Source organism: Schistocerca serialis, chromosome 3 (genome assembly GCF_023864345.2).
Source record: "Schistocerca serialis cubense isolate TAMUIC-IGC-003099 chromosome 3, iqSchSeri2.2, whole genome shotgun sequence".
Taxonomy (NCBI): domain Eukaryota; kingdom Metazoa; phylum Arthropoda; class Insecta; order Orthoptera; family Acrididae; genus Schistocerca; species Schistocerca serialis.
In genome coordinates, this window is record NC_064640.1 from 763833149 (window position 1) to 763856574 (window position 23426).

A 23426-nucleotide genomic window follows, 5' to 3' on the forward strand; every position below is an offset into this window, starting at 1 on the left:
TCCAAAATAAGAGTGTGATGCTAAACTTGCAACTTTATATCAGTATTTTTAGTTATTTTTCAGTTTCCTTCCAAAATTCTCAACAAATTTATTTATTATAGTATGTAAATAAATAGAACATTCAGCTGAAAAATGAACTGTTCAAATCATGAGGCACTCTCATTTTGAAACATACTTCTGAAAATGTTGAAATTCAGCTTTACTCAAAGAAACATACACTACCTGATCAGAAGTATCTGGACACCTGTTTGTGGACATTAATATGTGGTGTAGCCAGACTTTCCTCTTATTGCTGCTTGAACTCTGTTAGAATCACTTTCAATGAGATTTCTGAATGCATGTGGAGGAATGGCAGCCCATTCTTCCTTGAGAGCCAAATCAAGAGAAGGTTATGATGTTGAATGCTGGGGTCTGGAGCGAAGTCAAAGTTCTAACTCATCCCAGAGTTGTTCCATTAGGTTCAGGTCAGGACTCTGGACAGACCAGTCCTTTTCAGAAATGCTAATATCCACAAAGTATAGCCTCACAATGTTGCATTGGCATGCTGATACAATCAGTATTGTCTCTAAACTGTTCCTCCACTGTTCACAGTACACAATGCTGTAAAATATACTTCTGCATTTGATGTTTTCTTAAGCACAATAAGGGGACTACACCCTAACCAAGATAAACACCTCTATAGTGGAACACTACCTCTTTCGTATTTTACTATTGACATTACACATGATGGCAGGTAAAGTTGTTCAAGCATTTGCCAAACCAAAACACTTCTACTGGACTGCCACAGGGTACAGCATGATTCATTACGCAAAATCACTTTTTTTAGAGTCATCCACTGTCCAATGGAATCACCATGTGAAGCATCATTCAGCATTCCCTACAGAAATTTGTGGCTCATGAGGAGATGCTCAACCACTGTGCCCAATTCTTTTTAACTTCCTGCACATACTCATTGGGCTAGTTGGACTGCTGGCAGCACTTTGGAACTCATAAGCGATTCCTTCTGCTGATTTCATGTGAATTTTTACAACCACCCTCCACAATGCTCAACAGTTCCTGCCCATCAGTACGTGAGGTCTACTTGGTCTTTGTTTAGATGCAGTTATTCCTTCGTGTTTCCACTTCACAATCAAATCACTAACAGTAGACTTGGGTAGCTTTAGAAGGGTCAAAATGTTGCTGATGGATTTGTTATTCAGGTAACATTCAATGACTAGTGCATGTTCGAAATCACTGAGCTCTCCTCACGGACCCAATCAGTTGATATTGCTTCTGTGGTGTCACCGCCAGACACCACACTTGCTAGGTGGTAGCCTTTAAATCGGCCACGGTCCATTAGTATACGTCGGACCCGGGTGTCGTCACTATCAGTGATTGCAGACCAAGCGCCGCCACACGGCAGGTCTAGTCTAGAGAGACTCCCTAGCACTTGCCCCAGTTGTACAGCCGACTTTGCTAGCGATGGTTCACTGTCTACATACGCTCTCATTTGCAGAGACGACAGTTTAGCATAGCCTTCACCCTACATCATTTGCTATGACCTAGCAAGGCGCCATATCAGTTACTATAATCTGAACAGATAATATTATGAATCATGTACCGTCAAGAGCGACGTTCATCATTAATGGATTAAAGTTAAGTATCAAACTAATTACGTCCGCTTTCTGAATTCTCATTCCTTGTCATGTTCCAGACCTCACGTCCATATAGTTCTTCCCTCCTCACACCAGCCTGCGTGAGCTAAAACGCGTGCATTTCGGCCTCCACTAGCAACATGGTATTGACTCTTCTGCCAACACAACAGCTTCTCTATTGACAACTCCCTCCCGCCTTTTATACTGGTGGGTCTACTTTTTCTGACATCTAGTGGTCATTCTGCGTTACACAGGGATGTCTGGGTACTTCTGATCAGATAGTATAATCTATTACTCACTATTACTATAATCTATTACTCACTATTTTGTGAAGTAATTATTATTATTATTATTATTATAAAATAATTTAAAAACCACCTTACTTTGGCAAACTGCAGCAGTGTTTGAGGACAGAAATTCAGCAAAACATTCGTTGCTTCCTTTGTTGAGACACACAGGACCTGGAGGCTGAGGTTTCCATGAAGTTGTGGGTGTGTTTGAACAAATTGGTAAACTTCTACAACACACTCCTTTGGAAGTTTCCCAGAGCAAAGAAGGCACTATGAAATGCAAAATTATATTTTTACAATCTGGGAAGATGTGAACCTTTGACATAATAACGTATACTTTTATCTCTGAGAAATAAGTCCAATTGGTCTCAAAAATTGGAGCCCACACAAAGTGGGAATATTGTAGTATCATTTTTTAAATAGCATAGCTCACTCTTAAGCAGCAAGAATATAATACCAAACATATGTTCTGACTAATTATAGCCACTCCTCTACAAACTGTACATAATATACAATTAAAAATTGATGAGTATTTCATTCTTGTATATGAAATATCGAGGTGAGATTCATTAAAAATAAAAACTAAATGCTTAGCTACTTTCCCTGCAGAAATATTACAAAAGGGATAGGTGAAGCAGATGTTCTTTGCCCATGCACCAGTGTGTCTGACTATTATACAAAGTACAAAAGAACATGAATTGCAGCACATTTCAGATGCTAAATGTAAACTTTAAGCTTTGCCTAATGTTAAGTTGTAATTGAGTCACTTAATATACTTTATGCATGAGGTTCAAAGTGACAACAGACAAGCTTTAAGCAGTTCAATGAGTATAATATGACCCACCACAATAGGAAACAAAAGAATGAGTGAAGAGGTGACTATCTGTAAGTTTATCTTCTCTTTTCTTTCTTTACAAGCTAGTTATACATTTGCAAGGAAAATTATATAATTTTACATTAAATTTTGGAACTGGTTCAATATCCCTGCCAGTGGATAAAATCGGTAGCAGTTCGAAGGTTTTAAAGCTAACAACAGACAGTTGTCACCAGAGGTGTCAGTGATGGGTCACGTGGCCTCAGTCAATAACAGCACAGGTCTAAGCAAGCAGCTGCACAGTAGTCTTATTAGTATGCTGCATGACTAACTACCATTCACGCTTAGCTGCTATTGGGTACCGATCCTGCTTTCGGACTTTGACTTTCTGGCTATCGTTACTGTTGTTTCTTCCATGTACTCCTAATGATACACTTGCCTTTGTTTATGGGTTACACATTTGTACCAGCAGCAGACATTGAAGCGGTGACAAGTTCTTACCATACCATGCTTATGGTGACATGTTCATACCCAGTGCATCAAGTCCCTGGAACTTTGGCAACAACAGCTCCAATTACAATGGCTCCGACTACAACAGCAACAGTTTGAAGTTCAAGAGCATGCTGTTCTCCTGCAGCTCTTGTCTCAGCAGCAACACAGTATCAAATAGTAACATCACAGAAAATGTATTTGGCATGTATGCCTTCTAAAGTTTTGGCTTCTCAATCCAATATTCTGTAAACCTGGTGTCAGATGATAGCCACATAAAGAAATATACGCATTATGCAAGGCCTAACATCAAGTTTTTGTTCCCAGATTGGGGAAAGCCAAATCATTCGAAGGTCATATAATGCTCATGCATATGGTGGAGCCGCATTTTTTAGGGCTTGCCAGGTGCCAAAGTCCCTTTGAATCTAGGTCAAGGAGGAAATAGACTGGTTGGCCCAGTTGGATGTTATTGAACCAGTCACATCCAGCGAGTGGGTCATGTTGCTGGTTGTAGCCAAAAAACCATCCGGGAAGTTGTGGCACTGTAGAGACTTCAAAGTGACTGTCAACTTTCAAACAGATCACTTATCTCATTCCTTGGCTGGAGGACCTCTTCACAAAATTGAGTGGGGGCAGGTACTTCTTCAAAATCGACTTGGCTGAGGTGTATCTACAGCTTCCTACAGACCACACCTCTCAAAAAATTCTAGTGGTAAATACCCCCCACAGCCTCTTTAAATTAAAAAGAGTGGTCTTCAGCATCGCCAGCGCACTGGCAATCTTCCAACATTTTTTGGAGCAGCTGTTCCAGAATGTGTCATCTGCATAACTACTTGGATCTACATCTACATCTACATTTATACTCCGCAAGCCACCCAACGGTGTGTGGCGGAGGGCACTTTACGTGCCACTGTCATTACCTCCCTTTCCTGTTCCAGTCGCGTATGGTTCGCAGGAAGAACGACTGTCTGAAAGCCTCCGTGCGCGCTCTAATCTCTCTAATTTTACATTCGTGATCTCCTCGGGAGGTATAAGTAGGGGGAAGCAATATATTCGATACCTCATCCAGAAACGCACCCTCTCGAAACCTGGCGAGCAATCTACACCGCGATGCAGATCGCCTCTCTTGCAGAGTCTGCCACTTGAGTTTATTAAACATCTCCGTAACGCTATCACGGTTACCAAATAACCCTGTGACGAAACGCGCCGCTCTTCTTTGGATCTTCTCTATCTCCTCCGTCAAACCGATCTGGTACGGATCCCACACTGATGAGCAATACTCAAGTATAGGTCGAACGAGTGTTTTGTAAGCCACCTCCTTTGTTGATGGACTACATTTTCTAAGCACTCTCCCAATGAATCTCAACCTGGTACCCGCCTTACCAACAATTAATTTTATATGATCATTCCACTTCAAATCGTTCCGCACGCATACTCCCAGATATTTTACGGAAGTAACTGCTACCACTGTTTGTTCCGCTATCATATAATCATACAATAAAGGATCCTTCTTTCTATGTATTCGCAATACATTACATTTGTCTATGTTAAGGGACAGTTGTCACTCCCTGCACCAAGTGCCTATCCGCTGCAGATCTTCCTGCATTTCGCTACAATTTTCTAATGCTGCAACTTCTCTGTATACTACAGCATCATCCGCGAAAAGCCGCATGGAACTTCCGACACTATCTACTAAGTCATTTATATATATTGTGAAAAGCAATGGTCCCATAACACTCCCCTGTGGCACGCCAGAGGTTACTTTAATGTCTGTAGACGTCTCTCCATTGATAACAACATGCTGTGTTCTGTTTGCTAAAAACTCTTCAATCCAGCCACACAGCTGGTCTGATATTCCGTAGGCTCTTACTTTGTTTATCAGGCGACAGTGCGGAACTGTATCGAACGCCTTCCGGAAGTCAAGAAAAATAGCATCTACCTGGGAGCCTGTATCTAATATTTTCTGGGTCTCATGAACAAATAAAGTGAGTTGGGTCTCACACGATCGCTGTTTCCGGAATCCATGTTGATTCCTACATAGTAGATTCTGGGTTTCCAAAAACGACATGATACTCGAGCAAAAAACATGTTCTAAAATTCTACAACAGATCGACGTCAGAGATATAGGTCTATAGTTTTGCGCATCTGTTCGACGACCCTTCTTGAAGACTGGGACTACCTGTGCTCTTTTCCAATCATTTGGAACCCTCCGTCCCTCTAGAGACTTGCGGTACATGGCTGTTAGAAGACGGGGCAAGTTCTTTCGCGTACTCTGTGTACAATCGAATTGGTATCCCATCAGGTCCAGTGGACTTTCCTCTATTGAGTGATTCCAGTTGCTTTTCTATTCCTTGGACACTTATTTCGATGTCAGCCATTTTTTCGTTTGTGCGAGGATTTAGAGAAGGAACTACAGTGCGGTCTTCCTCTGTGAAACAGCTTTGGAAAAAGGTGTTTAATATTTCAGCTTTACGCGTGTCATCCTCTGTTTCAATGCCATCATCATTCCAGAGTGTCTGGATATGCTGTTTCGAGCCACTTACTGATTTAACGTAAGACCAGAACTTCCTAGGATTTTCTGTCAAGTCGGTACATAGAATTTTACTTTCGAATTCACTGAACGCTTCACGCATAGCCCTCCTTATGCTAACTTTGACATCGTTTAGCTTCTGTTTGTCTGAGAGGTTTTGGCTGCGTTTAAACTTGGAGTGAAGCTCTCTTTGCTTTCGCAGTAGTTTCCTAACTTTGTTGTTGTACCACGGTGGGTTTTTCCCGTCCCTCACAGTTTTACTCAGCACGTACCTGTCTAAAACGCATTTTACGATTGCCTTGAACTTTTTCCATAAACACTCAACATTGTCAGTGTCGGAACAGAAATTTTCGTTTTGATCTGTTAGGTAGTCTGAAATCTGCCTTCTATTACTCTTGCTAAACAGATAAACCTTCCTCCCTTTTTTTATATTCCTATTAACTTCAATATTCAGGGATGCTGCAATGGCCTTATGATCACTGATTCCCTGTTCTGCACTTAAAGAGTCGAAAAGTTCGGGTCTGTTTGTTATCAGTAGGTCCAAGATGTTATCTCCACGAGTCGGTTCTCTGTTTAATTGCTCGAGGTAATTTTCGGATAGTGCACTCAGTATAATGTCACTCGATGCTCTGCCCCTACCACCCATCCTAAACATCTGAGTGTCCCAGTCTATATCCGGTAAATTGAAATCTCCACCTAAGACTATAACATGCTGAGAAAATTTGTGTGAAATGTATTCCAAATTTTCTCTCAGTTGTTCTGCCACTAATGCTGCTGAGTTGGGAGGTCGGTAAAAGGAGCCAATTATTAACCTAGCTCGGTTGTTGAGTGTAACCTCCACCCATAATAATTCACAGGAACTATCCACTTCTACTTCACTACAGGATAAACTACTACTAACAGCGACGAACACTCCACCACCAGTTGCATGCAATCTATCCTTTCTAAACACCGTCTGTACCTTTGTAAAAATTTCGGCAGAATTTATCTCTGGCTTAAGCCAGCTTTCTGTACCTATAACGATTTCAGCTTCGGTGCTTTCTATCACCGCTTGAAGTTCTGGTACTTTACCAACGCAGCTTCGACAGTTGACAATTACAATACCGATTGCTGCTTGGTTCCCGCATGTCCTGACTTTGCCCCGCACCTGTTGAGGCTGTTGCCCTTTCTGTACTTGCCCAAGGCCATCTAACCTAAAAAACCGCCCAGCCCACGCCACACAACCCCTGCTACCCGTGTAGCCGCTCGTTGCGTGTAGTGGACTCCTGACCTATCCAGCGGAACCCGAAACCCCACCACCCTATGGCGCAAGTCGAGGAATCTGCAGCCCACACGGTCGCAGAACCGCCTCAGCCTCTGATTCAGACCCTCCACTCGGCTCTGTACCAAAGGTCCGCAGTCAGTCCTGTCGACGATGCTGCAGATGGTGAGCTCTGCTTTCATCCCGCTAGCGAGACTGGCAGTCTTCACCAAATCAGATAGCCGCCGGAAGCCAGAGAGGATTTCCTCCGATCCATAGCGACACACATCATTGGTGCCGACATGAGCGACCACCTGCAGATGGGTGCACCCTGTACCCTTCATGGCATCCGGAAGGACCCTTTCCACATCTGGAATGACTCCCCCCGGTATGCACACGGAGTGCACATTGGTTTTCTTCCCCTCTCTTGCTGCCATTTCCCTAAGGGGCCCCATTACGCACCTGACGTTGGAGCTCCCAACTACCAATAAGCCCACCCTCTGCGACCGCCCGGATCTTGCAGACTGAGGGGCAACCTCTGGAACAGGACAAGCAGCCATGTCAGGCCGAAGATCAGTATCAGCCTGAGACAGAGCCTGAAACCGGTTCGTCAGACAAACTGGAGAGGCCTTCCGTTCAGCCCTCCGGAATGTCTTTCGCCCTCTGCCACACCTTGAGACGACCTCCCACTCTACCACAGGTGAGGGATCAGCCTCAATGCAGGCAGTATCCCGGGCATCCACAGTCGTAGTCCGATCGGGGGATGTGTGGGACGAGCTGACCGTCCCCGACAAACCCCCATCCGGACCCCACAGTGATGCCCATTGGCAAGAGCCTCAAGCTGTGTGACCGAAGCCAACATTGCCTGAAGCTGGGAGCGAAGGGATGCCAACTCAGCCTGCATCTGAACACAGCAGTTGCAGTCCCTATCCATGCTAAAAACTATTTTGCAAAGAACGTCTGAACTAATCTACAGAGAGCGCAAACAAATCGACAAAATTTAAATGGTTATTAAAATACAAGATTGCCTAGTAAATGCAGTAATGCTGCTACTTGTGCACTGCTGTCACTGCTCGGCGGCGGAAGGAGACTACGCGAATTTACACTATTCAGGTACTAAAACGCGATGCTACAACTCTCAAATACTATAATAGGCCCGAAATTTATGAATTAAACAATGCAAGTACCAAAAACACTATTCAGGTACTAAAACGCGATGCTACAACTCTCAAATACTATAATACGCCCGAAATTTATGAATTAAACAATGCAAGTACCAAAAACACGCAAAGAAATTAAGAATTAAACTATGTAACAAATGAGTGAGCTAGGAGTATACGACTTGCTGCTGCAGCTGCTTATCCAATGGCGGCAGGGAGCACACTAACTGTGACCAACCGACACTGGCCGTTCAAAACAAAAACAGAAGACAAACGACTATGCGAATTTACACTATTCAGGTACTAAAACGCGATGCTACAACTCTCAAATACTATAATACGCCCGAAATTTATGAATTAAACAATGCAAGTACCAAAAACACGCAAAGAAATTAAGAATTAAACTATGTAACAAATGAGTGAGCTAGGAGTATACGACTTGCTGCTGCAGCTGCTTATCCAATGGCGGCAGGGAGCACACTAACTGTGACCAACCGACACTGGCCGTTCAAAACAAAAACAGAAGACAAACAACTATGCGAATTTACACTATTCAGGTACTAAAACGCGATGCTACAACTCTCAAATACTATAATACGCCCGAAATTTATGAATTAAACAATGCAAGTACCAAAAACACGCAAAGAAATGAAGAATTAAACTATGTAACAAATGAGTGAGCTAGGAGTATACGACTTGCTGCTGCAGCTGCTTATCCAACGGCGGCAGGGAGTACACTAACTGTGACCAACCGGCACTGGCCGTTCAAAACAAAAACAGAAGACAAACGACTACGCGAATTTACACTATTCAGGTACTAAAACGCGATGCTACAACTCTCAAATACTATAATATGCCCGAAACTTATGAATTAAACAATGCAAGTACCAAAAACACGCAAAGAAATTAAGAATTAAACTATGTAACAAATGAGTGAGCTAGGAGTATACGACTTGCTGCTGCAGCTGCTTATCCAACGGCGGCAGGGAGCACACTCTCTTCATGAGTGGATCCATGCCAGAAGAACATTTAACAAACCTTGAAACTTTGTTCCAAGTCTTGCAGGAAGTTGAGTTAAAGTGCAGCTTAGAGAAGTGCAGTTTTTTTGAACTATAAATTGAATTCTTGGGCCACATTTTCTTTGCTACAGGGATTCAACCAACCAACAAACAAGTAGAAGCTATAGCCATGCTCCCCAGGCCAACAAACATGAAGCAGTTGCAATCCTTCTTAGGGAAAATATCATACTACCAAAAGTTCCTGCAACCTGTGGCAGACACAATATGACGCTGTATCAGCTGTGTAAAAAAGGCACTCTGTTCTCTGGACTGATAAATGGCTGGCCAAAGTGGCCGTGCAGTTAAAGGCGCTGCAGTCTGGAACCTCAAGACCGCTACGGTCGCAGGTTCGAATCCTGCCTTGGGCATGGATGTTTGTGATGTCCTTAGGTTAGTTAGGTTTAACTAGTTCTAAGTTCTAGGGGACTAATGACCTCAGCAGTTGAGTCCCATAGTGCTCAGAGCCATTTGAACCATTTACGCGAAAGAACTTGCCCCCCTTCTAACAGCCGTGTACCGCAAGTCTCTAGAGGAACGGAGGGTTCCAAATGATTGGAAAAGAGCACAGATAGTCCCAGTCTTCAAGAAGGGTCGTCGAGCAGATGCGCAAAACTATAGACCTATATCTCTTACGTCGATCTCTTGTAGAATTTTAGAACATGTTTTTTGCTACGCGTATCATGTCATTTCTGGAAACCCAGAATCTACTATGTAGGAATCAACATAGATTCCGGAAACAGCGATCGTGTGAGACCCAACTCGCCTTATTTGTTCATGAGACCCAGAAAATATTAGATACAGGCTCCCAGGTAGATGCTATTTTTCTTGACTTCCGGAAGGCGTTCGATACAGCTCCACACTGTCGCCTGATAAACAAAGTAAGAGCCTACGGAATATCAGACCAGCTGTGTGGCTGGATTGAAGAGTTTTTAGCAAACAGAACACAGCATGTTGTTATCAATGGAGAGACGTCTACAGACGTTAAAGTAACCTCTGACGTGCCACAGGGGAGTGTTATGGGACCATTGCTTTTCACAATATATATAAATGACTTAGTAGATAGTGTTGGAAGTTCCATGCGGCTTTTCGCGGATGATGCTGTAGTATACAGAGAAGTTGCAGCATTAGAAAATTGTAGCGAAATGCAGGAAGATCTGCAGCAGATAGGCACTTGGTGCAGGGAGTGGCAACTGACCCTTAACATAGACAAATGTAATGTATTGCGAATACATAGAAAGAAGGATCCTTTATTGTATGATTATATGATAGCGGAACAAACACTGGTAGCAGTTACTTCTGTAAAATATCTTGGAGTATGCGTGCGGAACGATTTGAAGTGGAATGATCATATAAAATTAATTGTTGGTAAGGCGGGTACCAGGTTGAGATTCATTGGGAGAGTGCTTAGAAAATGTAGTCCATCAACAAAGGAGGTGGCTTACAAAACACTCGTTCGACCTATACTTGAGTATTGCTCATCAGTGTGGGATCCGTACCAGATCGGTCTGACGGAGGAGATAGAGAAGATCCAAAGAAGAGCGGCGCGTTTCGTCACAGGGTTATTTGGTAACCGTGATAGCGTTACGGAGATGTTTAATAAACTCAAGTGGCAGACTCTGCAAGAGAGGCGCTCTGCATCGCGGTGTAGCTTGCTCGCCAGGTTTCGAGAGGGTGCGTTTCTGGATGAGGTATCGAATATATTGCTTCCCCCTACTTATACCTCCCAAGGAGATCACGAATGTAAAATTAGAGAGATTAGAGCGCGCACGGAGGCTTTCAGACAGTCGTTCTTCCCGCGAACCATACGCGACTGGAACAGGAAAGGGAGGTAATGACAGTGGCATGTAAAGTGCCCTCCGCCACACACCGTTGGGTGGCTTGCGGAGTATCAATGTAGATGTAGATGTAGACTGATAAATGAGAACACGCGTACCAAATCATGAAACTACAATTACAGTCTGCACTGCGTATGGCCCATTATTAGCGAGGGAAACCACTCATTGGAGCTGTCAGTCCCTCAGATCACAGCATGGGGGCAGTACTTGCTCAAAAAATGCTGACATGTCAGAACAGCCCATCGCATTTACATCCACACAAAAGACAGCAGAGATATTCACAAATAGAGAAAGAAGTATTAGCAATCATGTTTGCACTAAAACAAATCATTTTTATCTCTATGGAAATACCTTCCAGTTCATCACTGACTGCTAGCCACTGATCGCACTGTTCAATGTGGCCTTCAAGATTCCAGACAAAACTGCAAACTGCCTCCAGAGATGGGCATTATTCTTATCCTTATAACAGTATGCCATACAATTTAGGAATAGCTCTGCCACCACCAATGCTGATGCTTTATCAAGACTGCCCATGGGTCTTGATCATGATTTTAATCAGGATGAGCTCGTGGTTTTTCAGCTATACGACAACTTGTGGATAACCTCAGACAATTTTCCATTCACCAGTGAACTAATTGCCAAAGAAACTGAAGCAAATCCCATACTTCACATAGTACAAAAGGACATCTTACAGGGCTGGCTGGAGTCAATGCTGCAAAGAGGAAATAAACTACTGCATCATTATTTCTCGTTAAGACACCAACTGTTGATAGTGAATACAATATTACTCTTGGATACTGAGTGATGTCAACCACAAGTCATATTCCCATCAACACTTCGCCACAGCATGCTGCAATTGCTCCATCAAGGACACTGGAGAATTGCAACAACGAAAGCCTTAGCCCACTGTTTTGCCAACTGGCCACGAATTAGCTGGTCCATTGAGAGTATAATACAAATACACCATCACTGTGCAGCACAAAAAGTGGCTCCATGCCAGATGTCTGCCCCACACCTGGCAGCCACGACACTGTGGGATCGAGACTGCATAGATCTAGCATGGGCGTTTTTCAACACAATGCGTCTCAACATCACTGACACTTATTATCACTTCACTTACACTGTCAACTGTCAGTAAATCACCTCAGAACAAATGATCGCTGCCCTTTCCAAAGTTTTTTCGAATGAGGGCCTCCCTCACACTCTAGTTTCTGGCAATGGGCCCCAGTTCCAGAGCCAAGCTTTCGAAGATTTCTGTACTCATAATGGTATCCAACACATTTGGTGTCCCCCCCCTCCCCGTGCTTCCACCCCCAAATGTGGAGGCAGTGGACTGGTAGGCACTTTTAAAACCCAAATGAAAAAATATGTGGAAGTACAGTCAACCAAAGATGTGATACTTCCGTTCTTGCATTCATACAGGTCCACACCGATGGGTGAGAAAAGTCCAGCAGAACTCCTTTGCTGGACACTTCTGCATCTGGTGGTGCCATGGCCCAACCACTCACCAGCAATGCCATTCAACAGGTATTGGCCAGGCAGACCAGTGAGGGCATGGGGGTTTGGATGGCAGGTACCCTGGTCCCTGGCCACCATTGTTCATCAGCAAGACCAGAAGGTCTTCACCATCTGGGTGGAAGACTGGGAGGTCTTCTGGGATCCCATAAACCTGGACAACATCATGTCTCCTCCAGACACACAGTGCTCTTTGTGTTCAGCAGGCAACACCCATCCCCATCTGGAACCCCTGCAGAACCTTCCATCACCATTCACTGACTCCCAGCAGCTGTCTCCTGTCAGCCAGCCCACTCCCAAGCAGCCTCAGGAATCACCCTCACTGGAGATTCTGGAGACAGAGATGGCTCTGCCATAAATAAAATTAAAATAAATAACCATTTGGTGACCCTGCCCTTGCACCTAGAGTTGTGCCTCTTAGGAGCTGTTGGCAGTTCTGCCCAGGACACTTCCAGTGCTGCACTCCTACCCCAGCCAGCCAGCAGCTCTTGCAGGTCATTAATGACCCAGCACAGAGGGATGACCCAGCACCATACAAGACAAGCCCAGGTAGCCAGAGCAAATGGACATCGCCCACATCCTGATCTCACATCACTTTGATTGTCAACAGGATCTGAGCAGTGACAGCACCACGTCCGGCTATGGCTATCTCAATCGATCTGCCAAAGAGATTAACAACAACAACAACAACAACAACAACAACAGCCACGGTATGCTGGGAAGACTTGCCAGCTGGCCAGACAGGTTGACTTCGATATGGGCTGTAGAGCAAGAACCATCGCGACGTTTGGCCACCACCACATTTGTGCAGGAACAAATACAATGAGTGGCCTTATTTAAATGAGCAGGCAAGCCACTACAGCTAGTTCATCTCAGTTTGCTGTGCTATGATATATCCTATCATTCACTGTCTACGCTTGGCCAGACTACCTGGACACATAAGAACAGATTTTGGGTTGTGAAATGGACTTTTATTTTAATGGTGCGAGTAATAAAAATGTGTCAGTAATTGAGTTTGTGTTCTGTCAATCATAACAATAGTAATTAAAAAACCAAATGGGTCATTACATGTTTGACATGATTTAAATTCACAGTCCACCATTCATTTCTATGCCCTGTCCCACACAGAGGAGTTCTTGACTTAAGTGCCTGGAGCCAGAATTATTTGGAGATAGATTTAAAGGATGCGTATCACTGACTGCTGCTTGCTGATGCTTCATGTCAGGCGCTGATCACTTTATAAAGATACAACTGCATACCGTTTGGGATTGTGCGTGCACATGCCATTTTCAAAAAAGTATTTCAAACAATTTCTTCCAAGGTATTCTGCACTTTGTTCATTATTTGGATGCTGTGAGGGGCGTTCAATAAGTAATGCAAAACTTTTTTTTTTTTCCTCAACCAATTTTGGTTGAAAAAATGTGGACTTTTTTGTGGGACATCATGGAATATTCCCCCTTCAGCCACTGTACCTGTAGCTTCAGGAAGTTCTGATAGGTGGTAACGCTGTACACAGCTTTCAAAATGGTGTCTGCAACAGTGGTACATTCCAAGCACGGAGGTGTCGTTGAGTTTTTTTGGCAGAAAACCAGTGCACTGCAGATATTCGTAGGTGCTTGCACAATATCTACGGAGACCTTTCGCCACAAAGATGCAAATGAACTTCGCCTTCTCAATGACGATGCAAGGCCCCACGGAAGTCTGCACACCTGAGATGAGCTCACAAAACTTCTGTGAACTGTTCTTCCTCATCAACTCTACAACACAGATCTCATACCTTCTGACTTCCATCTGTTTGGCCCAATGAAGAATGCACTCTATGGGAAGCAGTACACGGATGATGGGGAGGCTACTGATGCAGCTAGACGTTGGCTCTGACGTCAACCAGTAGAGTGGTACTACACTCCTGGAAATTGAAATAAGAACACCGTGAATTCATTGTCCCAGGAAGGGGAAACTTTATTGACACATTCCTGGGGTCAGATACATCACATGATCACACTGACAGAACCACAGGCACATAGACACAGGCAACAGAGCATGCACAATGTCGGCACTAGTACAGTGTATATCCACCTTTCGCAGCAATGCAGGCTGCTATTCTCCCATGGAGACGATCGTAGAGATGCTGGATGTAGTCCTGTGGAACGGCTTGCCATGCCATTTCCACCTGGCGCCTCAGTTGGACCAGCGTTCGTGCTGGACGTGCAGACCGCGTGAGACGACGCTTCATCCAGTCCCAAACATGCTCAATGGGGGACAGATCCGGAGATCTTGCTGGCCAGGGTAGTTGACTTACACCTTCTAGAGCACGTTGGGTGGCACGGGATACATGCGGACGTGCATTGTCCTGTTGGAACAGCAAGTTCCCTTGCCGGTCTAGGAATGGTAGAACGATGGGTTCGATGACGGTTTGGATGTACCGTGCACTATTCAGTGTCCCCTCGACGATCACCAGTGGTGTACGGCCAGTGTAGGAGATCGCTCCCCACACCATGATGCCGGGTGTTGGCCCTGTGTGCCTCGGTCGTATGCAGTCCTGATTGTGGCGCTCACCTGCACGGCGCCAAACACGCATACGACCATCATTGGCACCAAGGCAGAAGCGACTCTCATCGCTGAAGACGACACGTCTCCATTCGTCCCTCCATTCACGCCTGTTGCGACACCACTGGAGGCGGGCTGCACGATGTTGGGGCGTGAGCGGAAGACGGCCTAACGGTGTGCGGGACCGTGGCCCAGCTTCATGGAGACGGTTGCGAATGGTCCTCGCCGATACCCCAGGAGCAACAGTGTCCCTAATTTGCTGGGAAGTGGCGGTGCGGTCCCCTACGGCACTGCGTAGGATCCTACGGTCTTGGCGTGCATCCGTGTGTCGCTGCGGTCCGGTCCCAGGTCGACGGGCACGTGCACCTTCCGCCGACCACTGGCGACAACATCGATGTACTGTGGAGACCTCACGCCCCACGTGTTGAGCAATTCGGCGGTACGTCCACCCGGCCTCCCGCATGCCCACTATATGCCCTCGCTCAAAGTCCGTCAACTGCACATACAGTTCACGTCCACGCTGTCGCGGTATGCTACCAGTGTTAAAGACTGCGATGGAGCTCCGTATGCCACGGCAAACTGGCTGACACTGACGGCGGCGGTGCACAAATGCTGCGCAGCTAGCGCCATTCGACGGCCAACACCGCGGTTCCTGGTGTGTCCGCTGTGCCGTGCGTGTGATCATTGCTTGTACAGCCCTCTCGCAGTGTCCGGAGCAAGTATGGTGGGTCTGACACACCGGTGTCAATGTGTTCTTTTTTCCATTTCCAGGAGTGTTTGTGGGCATACAGGGCCTCACCATAAGGTGGCATAAGGCCATTATGTTGAATGGAGATTATGTTAAAAAAATAGTGATTTGTAGCCAAAATAATGGGTAATAATATGGTGCATAGGAACCATGAATAAAACCAACCAGCTTTCAGAAAAAAAAGTGTTGTATTACTTATGGAACACCTCTCATATTATTGTTACGGGGTTGATGCACGTGGAACATCACAAGATTCTTGAACCCCTTTGAAACGGCTCCAGGGAAATGGGTTATACTTCAATTGGAAATGTGCAGTTTCTTTGCCCCAAGCATCAAATACCTGGATCACATTCTTAGTCACAAATGCAGCCCCCAACGCAGACTATTAATGAAGGTCGGAGCACATGAATTAGGTTCCCAGATATGTGAGTGGCTTGAAGACCTTTCAAGTAAAAGAACCCAGCATGTTCTTCTCAATGGTGAGTGTTCATCAGAGACAACGGTATCACCAGGAGTGCATTAGGGAAGTGTGATAGGAGTGCCCTTATACTCTATATACATAAATAATGTGATGAACAGGGTGAGCAGCAATTAATAGCTGTTTTCTGATGGTGCTATGGTGTATGGGACAGTGTAACTATTGAGTGACTGTATGAGGGTACAAGATGGCTTAGAAATTATTTCTAATTGGTGTGATGAATGGCAACTGGCTCCAAGTGTAGAAAAATGTAAGCTAATGTGGATGAGTATGAAAAACAATCCAGTAACATTCAAATACAATATTAGTAGGATGCTGCTTAACACAGTTACACTGATTAAATATCAAGGCATAACGTTGCAAAGCGATATGAAATGGAATGAGCATGTCACGTTGAGAGTAGGGAAGGCAAACTCTCAACTTTGTTTTATTGGGAGAATTTTTGGAAAGTGTAGCTTATCCATAAAGAAAACAGCCTACAGAATGCTAGGGCAACCCATTCATGAGTACTGTTCACATGTTTGGAGTCCCACCATTTTGAATTAAAGGAAGACATCAAAGCAATTCAGAGGTGTGATGCAAGATTTAATATCAGTAAGTTTGATCAGCATGCAAGTATTACAGAGATGCTTCATGAACTCGAACAGGAATCCCTGGAAGGAAGACAATAGCCTTTCGGGTGAGGCACTACTGTGGAAATCTAGAGAACACGCATTTTGACACCAATTGTAGAATGATTCTACTGCTGCAAACATACATTTTGTGTAAGAACCACAAAGATAAGATGTGAAAAACTAGGGCTTGTACAGAGGCTTTTAGAGAGTTGTTTTTCCCTCTCTCCATTTTTGAATGGAACAGAAAAGAAAGTGACTAGTAGTGGTATGTGGTACCCTCTGCATGCACCATATGGTGGCTTGTGGAGTACATAGGTAGACATAGGGGTAGATCATGCTCATGTGATACCATGACAACAAGATTATAAAAATGCCAACACCTATTTTACTTTTAAATTAATAATAAACACTTTACCTACTTTTTCCCATCTTCCTCATTTTCATTTGATTGCCCTTTATAGATAACACAGAAACAAAACTATAATGTATTTAGTTGCAAGTGGAAACACTTTCCCCCCATTTGTAACACACACAGTTCTGAAATGCTCAAAGCTTTTAATCAAAACAGCAAACTTTCCCTGAAACATGCTAAAATAAGTTTCTATCTGCCAGTTATACCCACCAAGGAGAAGAAATCATGACCAACAAAGTTGTATAGAGTGTGTGTTCAACAAAACAGCTCTCATGAATCATGCTATGAATGTCCAATTTGTCATGGACAGTTGGCTTCTTGAGTAGAAGAATGCTTAAAGATCATTCACCAATAAAAAAAAACTAGTTTAATTACCATTTGGGACAAAATGTAAAGATTTTACATGTAAAACTTTATTATTTGTATGAGCTTTTGTATTCACATTTAAATTACTTTATTTCCAGTATGAAAAGAAACAAAATTTTCTATCATGCCCATACAAATTACTATACATGTCTCTGATGCCCACAACCAGTAAATCACACATATCTGCTAGGAAAATTGCAGAAACTCATTTCATATAAGTTAACTTGTAGTTGTTGCCGACAGTCAGATTGTCAACTGCAAAATAAGTCGTAGGTGACAGTCTATGGCGCAAATGCACAAAAAGTCATGTCATTGATACCATTTGAAGCACCTAAAACCTTTGGAACAAGTACACACATTAAAACAATCAAAAATATTTACGTCTATAAATAAGTTCTACATCTTAAATGAATAAATCAATGGATGAAAAAACTGGAAAATTTCACAATTTTGTAATCTTCCAATTATATTGCAAGTTCCTCTGTATATTTTGATCTTGCTGTTCAACAGTATACACCTTTACAGCACATTACTAAACACAAAATCATGTACGAGTGTAAATATCCAAATCTATGACAATATACGAGTATATACACATAAACATAAATGTTACCTGAAGTTTAACAAGACTTTCATTTTTGTGGCCTTTATCTTCTTCTGATGGTTGAATTTTTGGATTCGTGTTTTCACCTCTCTGATGCGCTAGAAGCTTTTCAGACAAATTAGGAGCAAATGGAGGCATTTTTTGAAGGAACACAAAGCGACAACTTTCAAAGAGAACTGGTGACTTATCTGCACTCTCTTTAACTTCTGGAGTTTCAGGTGTGCAACTTTTGTCACTGGTATTCTTTTTACTAGCAAGATTATAGCACTGGAGGTCACTCAGGTAAGACCTCACCAGTATTTTCAGTGCTTCAATAACAGGAAGGTCATACACAGATTTGAAGTCACAATCTGGATACAATTCAAAATAATGCCCAAAGTAGTTTTCCAGGAAAACTTGTAAAACAAGACTTGCTGATGATCCAGAAATACCAATTCTAGATGGGAGGTACTCCAAAAAAACCTGTAAGGAAAGAAGATAGAGAAAAACAAATTACTATTTAGCTAATAACTGGGCATCTAAAAAATATGTAATACAAAGGAATGCTGGACTGTAACTGTAGTAATGTAGCAACACTCAGAACAATGTAAAGAGATGCAGTATGAATTTCTTTATATCAACAGCTGACAAACACATAAACAAGAGGTTCAAGTGTACTTCAGTACTGTATAATACTATGAAGGAGAGTAGAAAACCTTTTAATATGAATGGGGTTCACTGAGATGTATAGTCTGTGGGGTGAGTGTGAAAGGAGAAGAAGGGGGGTGGGGGCAGGCAATGGTACAGCATGATAGGATAGTGTACCAAGGCTGGATGAGGAGCAGTTGATAAGTAAATAGTCTCTTCCCTTTCACACATAAATTTATTAAATTACAGGGCTACACGAAGCAATTGCCAAAACCAGTAGGCAGGAGGTAGTCTTTTGATGGTCTTGGCAAAAGAGTGGATGCTAGGTTGAGTCTATGAGGTGTGAGAGTATTATCAGAGAACATGACAGCACACACAGCTTATGGGACTCCGAAAGAGAACACCCCAAAATCAAAAACCTTACATGTCTCATTCCAAGATGCATTCTGTATCAAAATTACCCAAGTAGTTACAGGGTCTCAGCTGGTCTATGAAATCATAGTCACAGCAAACAATAAATAATGTTCCCCATTGGTTTTGTTTGCAGACAATACATTTATGTTAGGCAAATATCAGGATGTAGAAGGAATTCCCTGTCAGTATTCCCACCAGGTTTCAAACTTTGTTTCAGCTAAATGAGTTGAACCTGAACATATCTAAAACTCATATGATGCAGTTCAGAACCCAGTCAAAATGTGAACAGATTAATGTTATTCACAACAATGACAACATACAAAAAAATAACTCCTTCAAAAGCTTAGTCTTGAATTTCAACAAAACTTTGAGTTGGCACATGTGCGTGCGTGTGTGTGTGTGTGTGTGTGTGTGTGTGTGTGTGTGTGTGTGTGTGTGTGTGTGTGCACGTGCACGCGCACACATACTCGTTACTCTGACTCTATTATCAGGTATGGTATTGTCTTTTACTAACACAACTGTTCTCATGTATTTGTGAAATTATTATCTTTTTGAAGACCAGACAGGAATTATATGAGGAAAATCATTTTATTCATACAAAGAACACAACTTTATGCTTCCCACCCACCAACTGAAACTGTACATGCTGGCTCTTCTGTATGTATGGAAATCAAAATTTATAACAGTTTAAAAGTGAACAAGTTAATGCATATGAAGTTAGGTCCACTGAAAAAGCAATATGGAACACTAATGCATTAATGCTATTACTCAGTGGATGAATTCATGCAGGACAAACTGGTAATTTGAGGTGGGTACAGCTTATTACTTCTCCCAGTAAGTACATATTTCTGTTCACAGAAATATCATTTGACCGTTATACCATTTTTTGTTACTGTGAAAATTATTGTATCTGCATGTCAATTTCTGACATGTCAAATATACACAAACCAATTCTTTTGCAAATGTATACTACGAGGTGAACACAATTTACTTATTACAGAACAAACATGACAAAATATTCTGATCAGCTGCTTTGCACTGTGAGTAGTTGCTATACACGAAATAACTTGGGACTGCCTGTCACGTTGATAAAATTTTGGAATGAAATACTAAAAGAATGGCAACCTTGCTTTGTATAACAAGTAATAAAGGATTTCCAATTGAAGAGTTTTCCTCCCTTTAAATTTTACAGCATTTAGTCTACATTCATAGTCTCATGGCATTTTATTCCACGATTTTGGTCTGCTTTACTGTCAGACTCATGCAGTAAATTGTCACTGAGTTGGCTCATATATAAGAGCATGGGACACTGTGTGTGTGTGTGTGTGTGTGTGTGTGTGTGTGTGTTTGTTTTTATCACACTGAAATGAAGGCTCATGCAAAGGTGTCTCAACACAATGTCACACAATTTATACTACACTCAATTTCATTTAAACAATCTGCATCTGCAGTCACCAATTCCTCTGAATTGGCCACTGTCATCTTATTAATGCAATCTTACACAGATTCTTATTACAACACTAACTTCTCTTGATTAATCATTTTGAATTTTACTTACTATTAAAAACCCCATTCACATAATGTTTTGTCCGCACTGACCTAACTTTAAGACTTAGTGTACACATGTTACACATTCTAGTACTTGTACAAGTGTGTCAACCCAGGTGCTATCTTGTAACCAGAAGTCCTGATTTTGTCTGCTCTGCTGTTTGTAGCCACCAGCTCTATTATCACTGCCACTTACACTGCTGTATCAGTTTCACATACTACAACTATGCCAGTGACATGCACATTGCAGGAAGGATACTGATCATACTGTAAAGCTACGTTGTACCTTCGATTGTTGTGAGAAGTATAGAGGTTGAAATTAGTGTAATTATCCCTAGTTTTAAGGCCCTGTTGTAACTGTCAATTCACCTACTGAGAACCATAGAGGGGAGAGGTGTTCAACCCGAGACATCAGTCTTTTAGAATTTAATTGCTTTACTCAACATTTGTCTTAATTGATAGACAACCTGAGTTCTGTTTGTGTATAGTAACTGCTTGCTCTGTAAAGTGACTTACTAGATAGTATTCTGGAATAAAACAGTACTTACTGTTTGCTATGGCCACAGCTTCATGGACCACATGCCCCCACAACTTGTCAAGTGATATTGGTACAGGGTGCATGTCATAATGAGGTGCATGAAGTTTATGGTTTTACAGTCATCTCTTTCCGGACACTGACACTGACAGCCACATCAAGCATTTCTAGAGCCCTGTGCGTTGCCATGTTCCCACATAACAGTTCCTACAGGTGCAAACAGGGGAAGCAGCATATGGACATTGGATGACAGCCCCCCTCTCTCTCCCTCTCTTCTGCATGAATCAACCCTACCCAATTTGAGATGACAACTTCAATCCAGCTGCAGCATGTGTGCACCCTATTTGTGTGCTCTGAATAAAACTGCAAGTTTGAAAGCTAAGACAAAGTTTTCAAAACTTTTTTTACTTGCAAATCTATTGATCAGCATTTCTACTATATAGTGGTTGGTTGGTTGGTTGGTTTAAAAGGGGGGAAAGGGACCAAACTGCTTGGTCATCGGTTCCTTGTTCCTGCTGTAACAATTCCCCAAGGGAAAGAATAAAAGAAACTAGACATACAGCACAATACTGAGAGGAAGGAAAAACCACAAGAACGACAGAAGAGCAACTAACACTACAAGGAACGAAACAGGACAAGAAAAACACAGAGGTGCAAAATACCAGTAGAAGAGGGTAAAAGAGGAGATCAGATTACCGTGGCTGGCTGACCACGAAAATAAAAGGATAAGCCAGCCACTCTGCAACACATTAAAACCTTCACCCTAAAAGCACTAGGGTGGAGGACACAGAGGGACAAAGGACATGTGCTAAAATTTAGATCAAAGGATAAAACCCACCCTCACATATAAAATGTAAAAACAAATAAGCCGATGAGGTGTTGCCTGCTAAAATTAATGATAATGAGTCAGGTAACTGAAGATGATGTCTCAGGGCAGCCAAACTAGGACAGTGCTAAAGAATATGGGTCTCCATGGTGCGGGGGGTAGCCATGGGTCACCCAAGGATGGCCAATGGAGAGCCGGCAGAGAACCACAGAGTCCCTGTGGGAGGCCCGCATCGTGGAGAACTTCCACACATTCACAGTCTCCTTAATGGCACACAGTTTGTTGAGCATACTGAGACTATCCCATTCCGTCTCCCAAAGCCAAAAAACCTTGAGACGTAATAATGAACGCAGGTCAGTTATCAGAATGCCGAACAACATCAGCGGTTGCTGTGTAGCCTGTTTGGCTAGCCTGTCGGAAAGTTTGTTGCCTGTGATTCTGACATGACCTGGGGTCCAGACAAACACCACTGAATGACTGGACCGTTCCAGGGCATAGATGGACTCCTGGATGGTCGCTACCAAAGGATGATGAGGGTAGCTGTGCTTGATAGCTTGTAGGCTGCTCAAGGAGTCAGTACACAGAAGAAACGAATCACCAGGGCATGAAGGGATGTGCGCAAGAGCATGAGATATAGCCACCAGCTCTGCAGTGAAAACACTGCTGCCATCAGGCAACGAATGCTGTTCAGTAGGGCCTCTGTGAACGGGGATGAAGCCCACATGACCATCAGCCATTGAGCCATCAGTGTAAACCACTTCAGAGCCCCGGAACACGTCAAGAAAAGAGAGGAAGTGGAAGCGGAGAGCCGCAGGAGTAACTGAGTCCTTAGGGCGATATGAAAGGTCCAGGCGAAGTTTCAGCCTAGGTATCCACCATGGAGGTGTACGTGAATGGATCTCAAGTAGAGATGGTAAAGGGAAGGACTCCAGTTCAGACAGAAGCAACTGGACGCAAACCGCAATAGTGAGCCCTGACCTGGGCCGCCAATGCTGGAGATGAACCGCAGTGGTTGGGAAAAAGAGATGGTAATTCCAATGTGCAGGGCAACTACGAATGTGTGCAACGTAACTGGTGAGCAGTTGTGCACACCTAACCTTCAGTGGAGGGACTCTGGCCTCCACCATGATGCTGGTCACCGG

General features: G+C 43.2%; 1 protein-coding gene across 1 annotated transcript in view; it reads right to left on the reverse strand.

Moving 5' to 3' along the window:
• The window catches only part of LOC126470607 (Hermansky-Pudlak syndrome 3 protein-like), a 172789-nt gene that overhangs the window by 16364 nt on the left and 132999 nt on the right, over positions 1–23426 (reverse strand). Inside the window, exons 14-15 of the mRNA XM_050098560.1 lie at positions 18344–18796; positions 2018–2194 (exon numbers count right to left, since the gene is read on the reverse strand). Coding sequence (XP_049954517.1) covers positions 2018–2194; positions 18344–18796 — 630 coding nt within the window. The remainder of the gene's footprint in view (positions 1–2017; positions 2195–18343; positions 18797–23426) is intronic.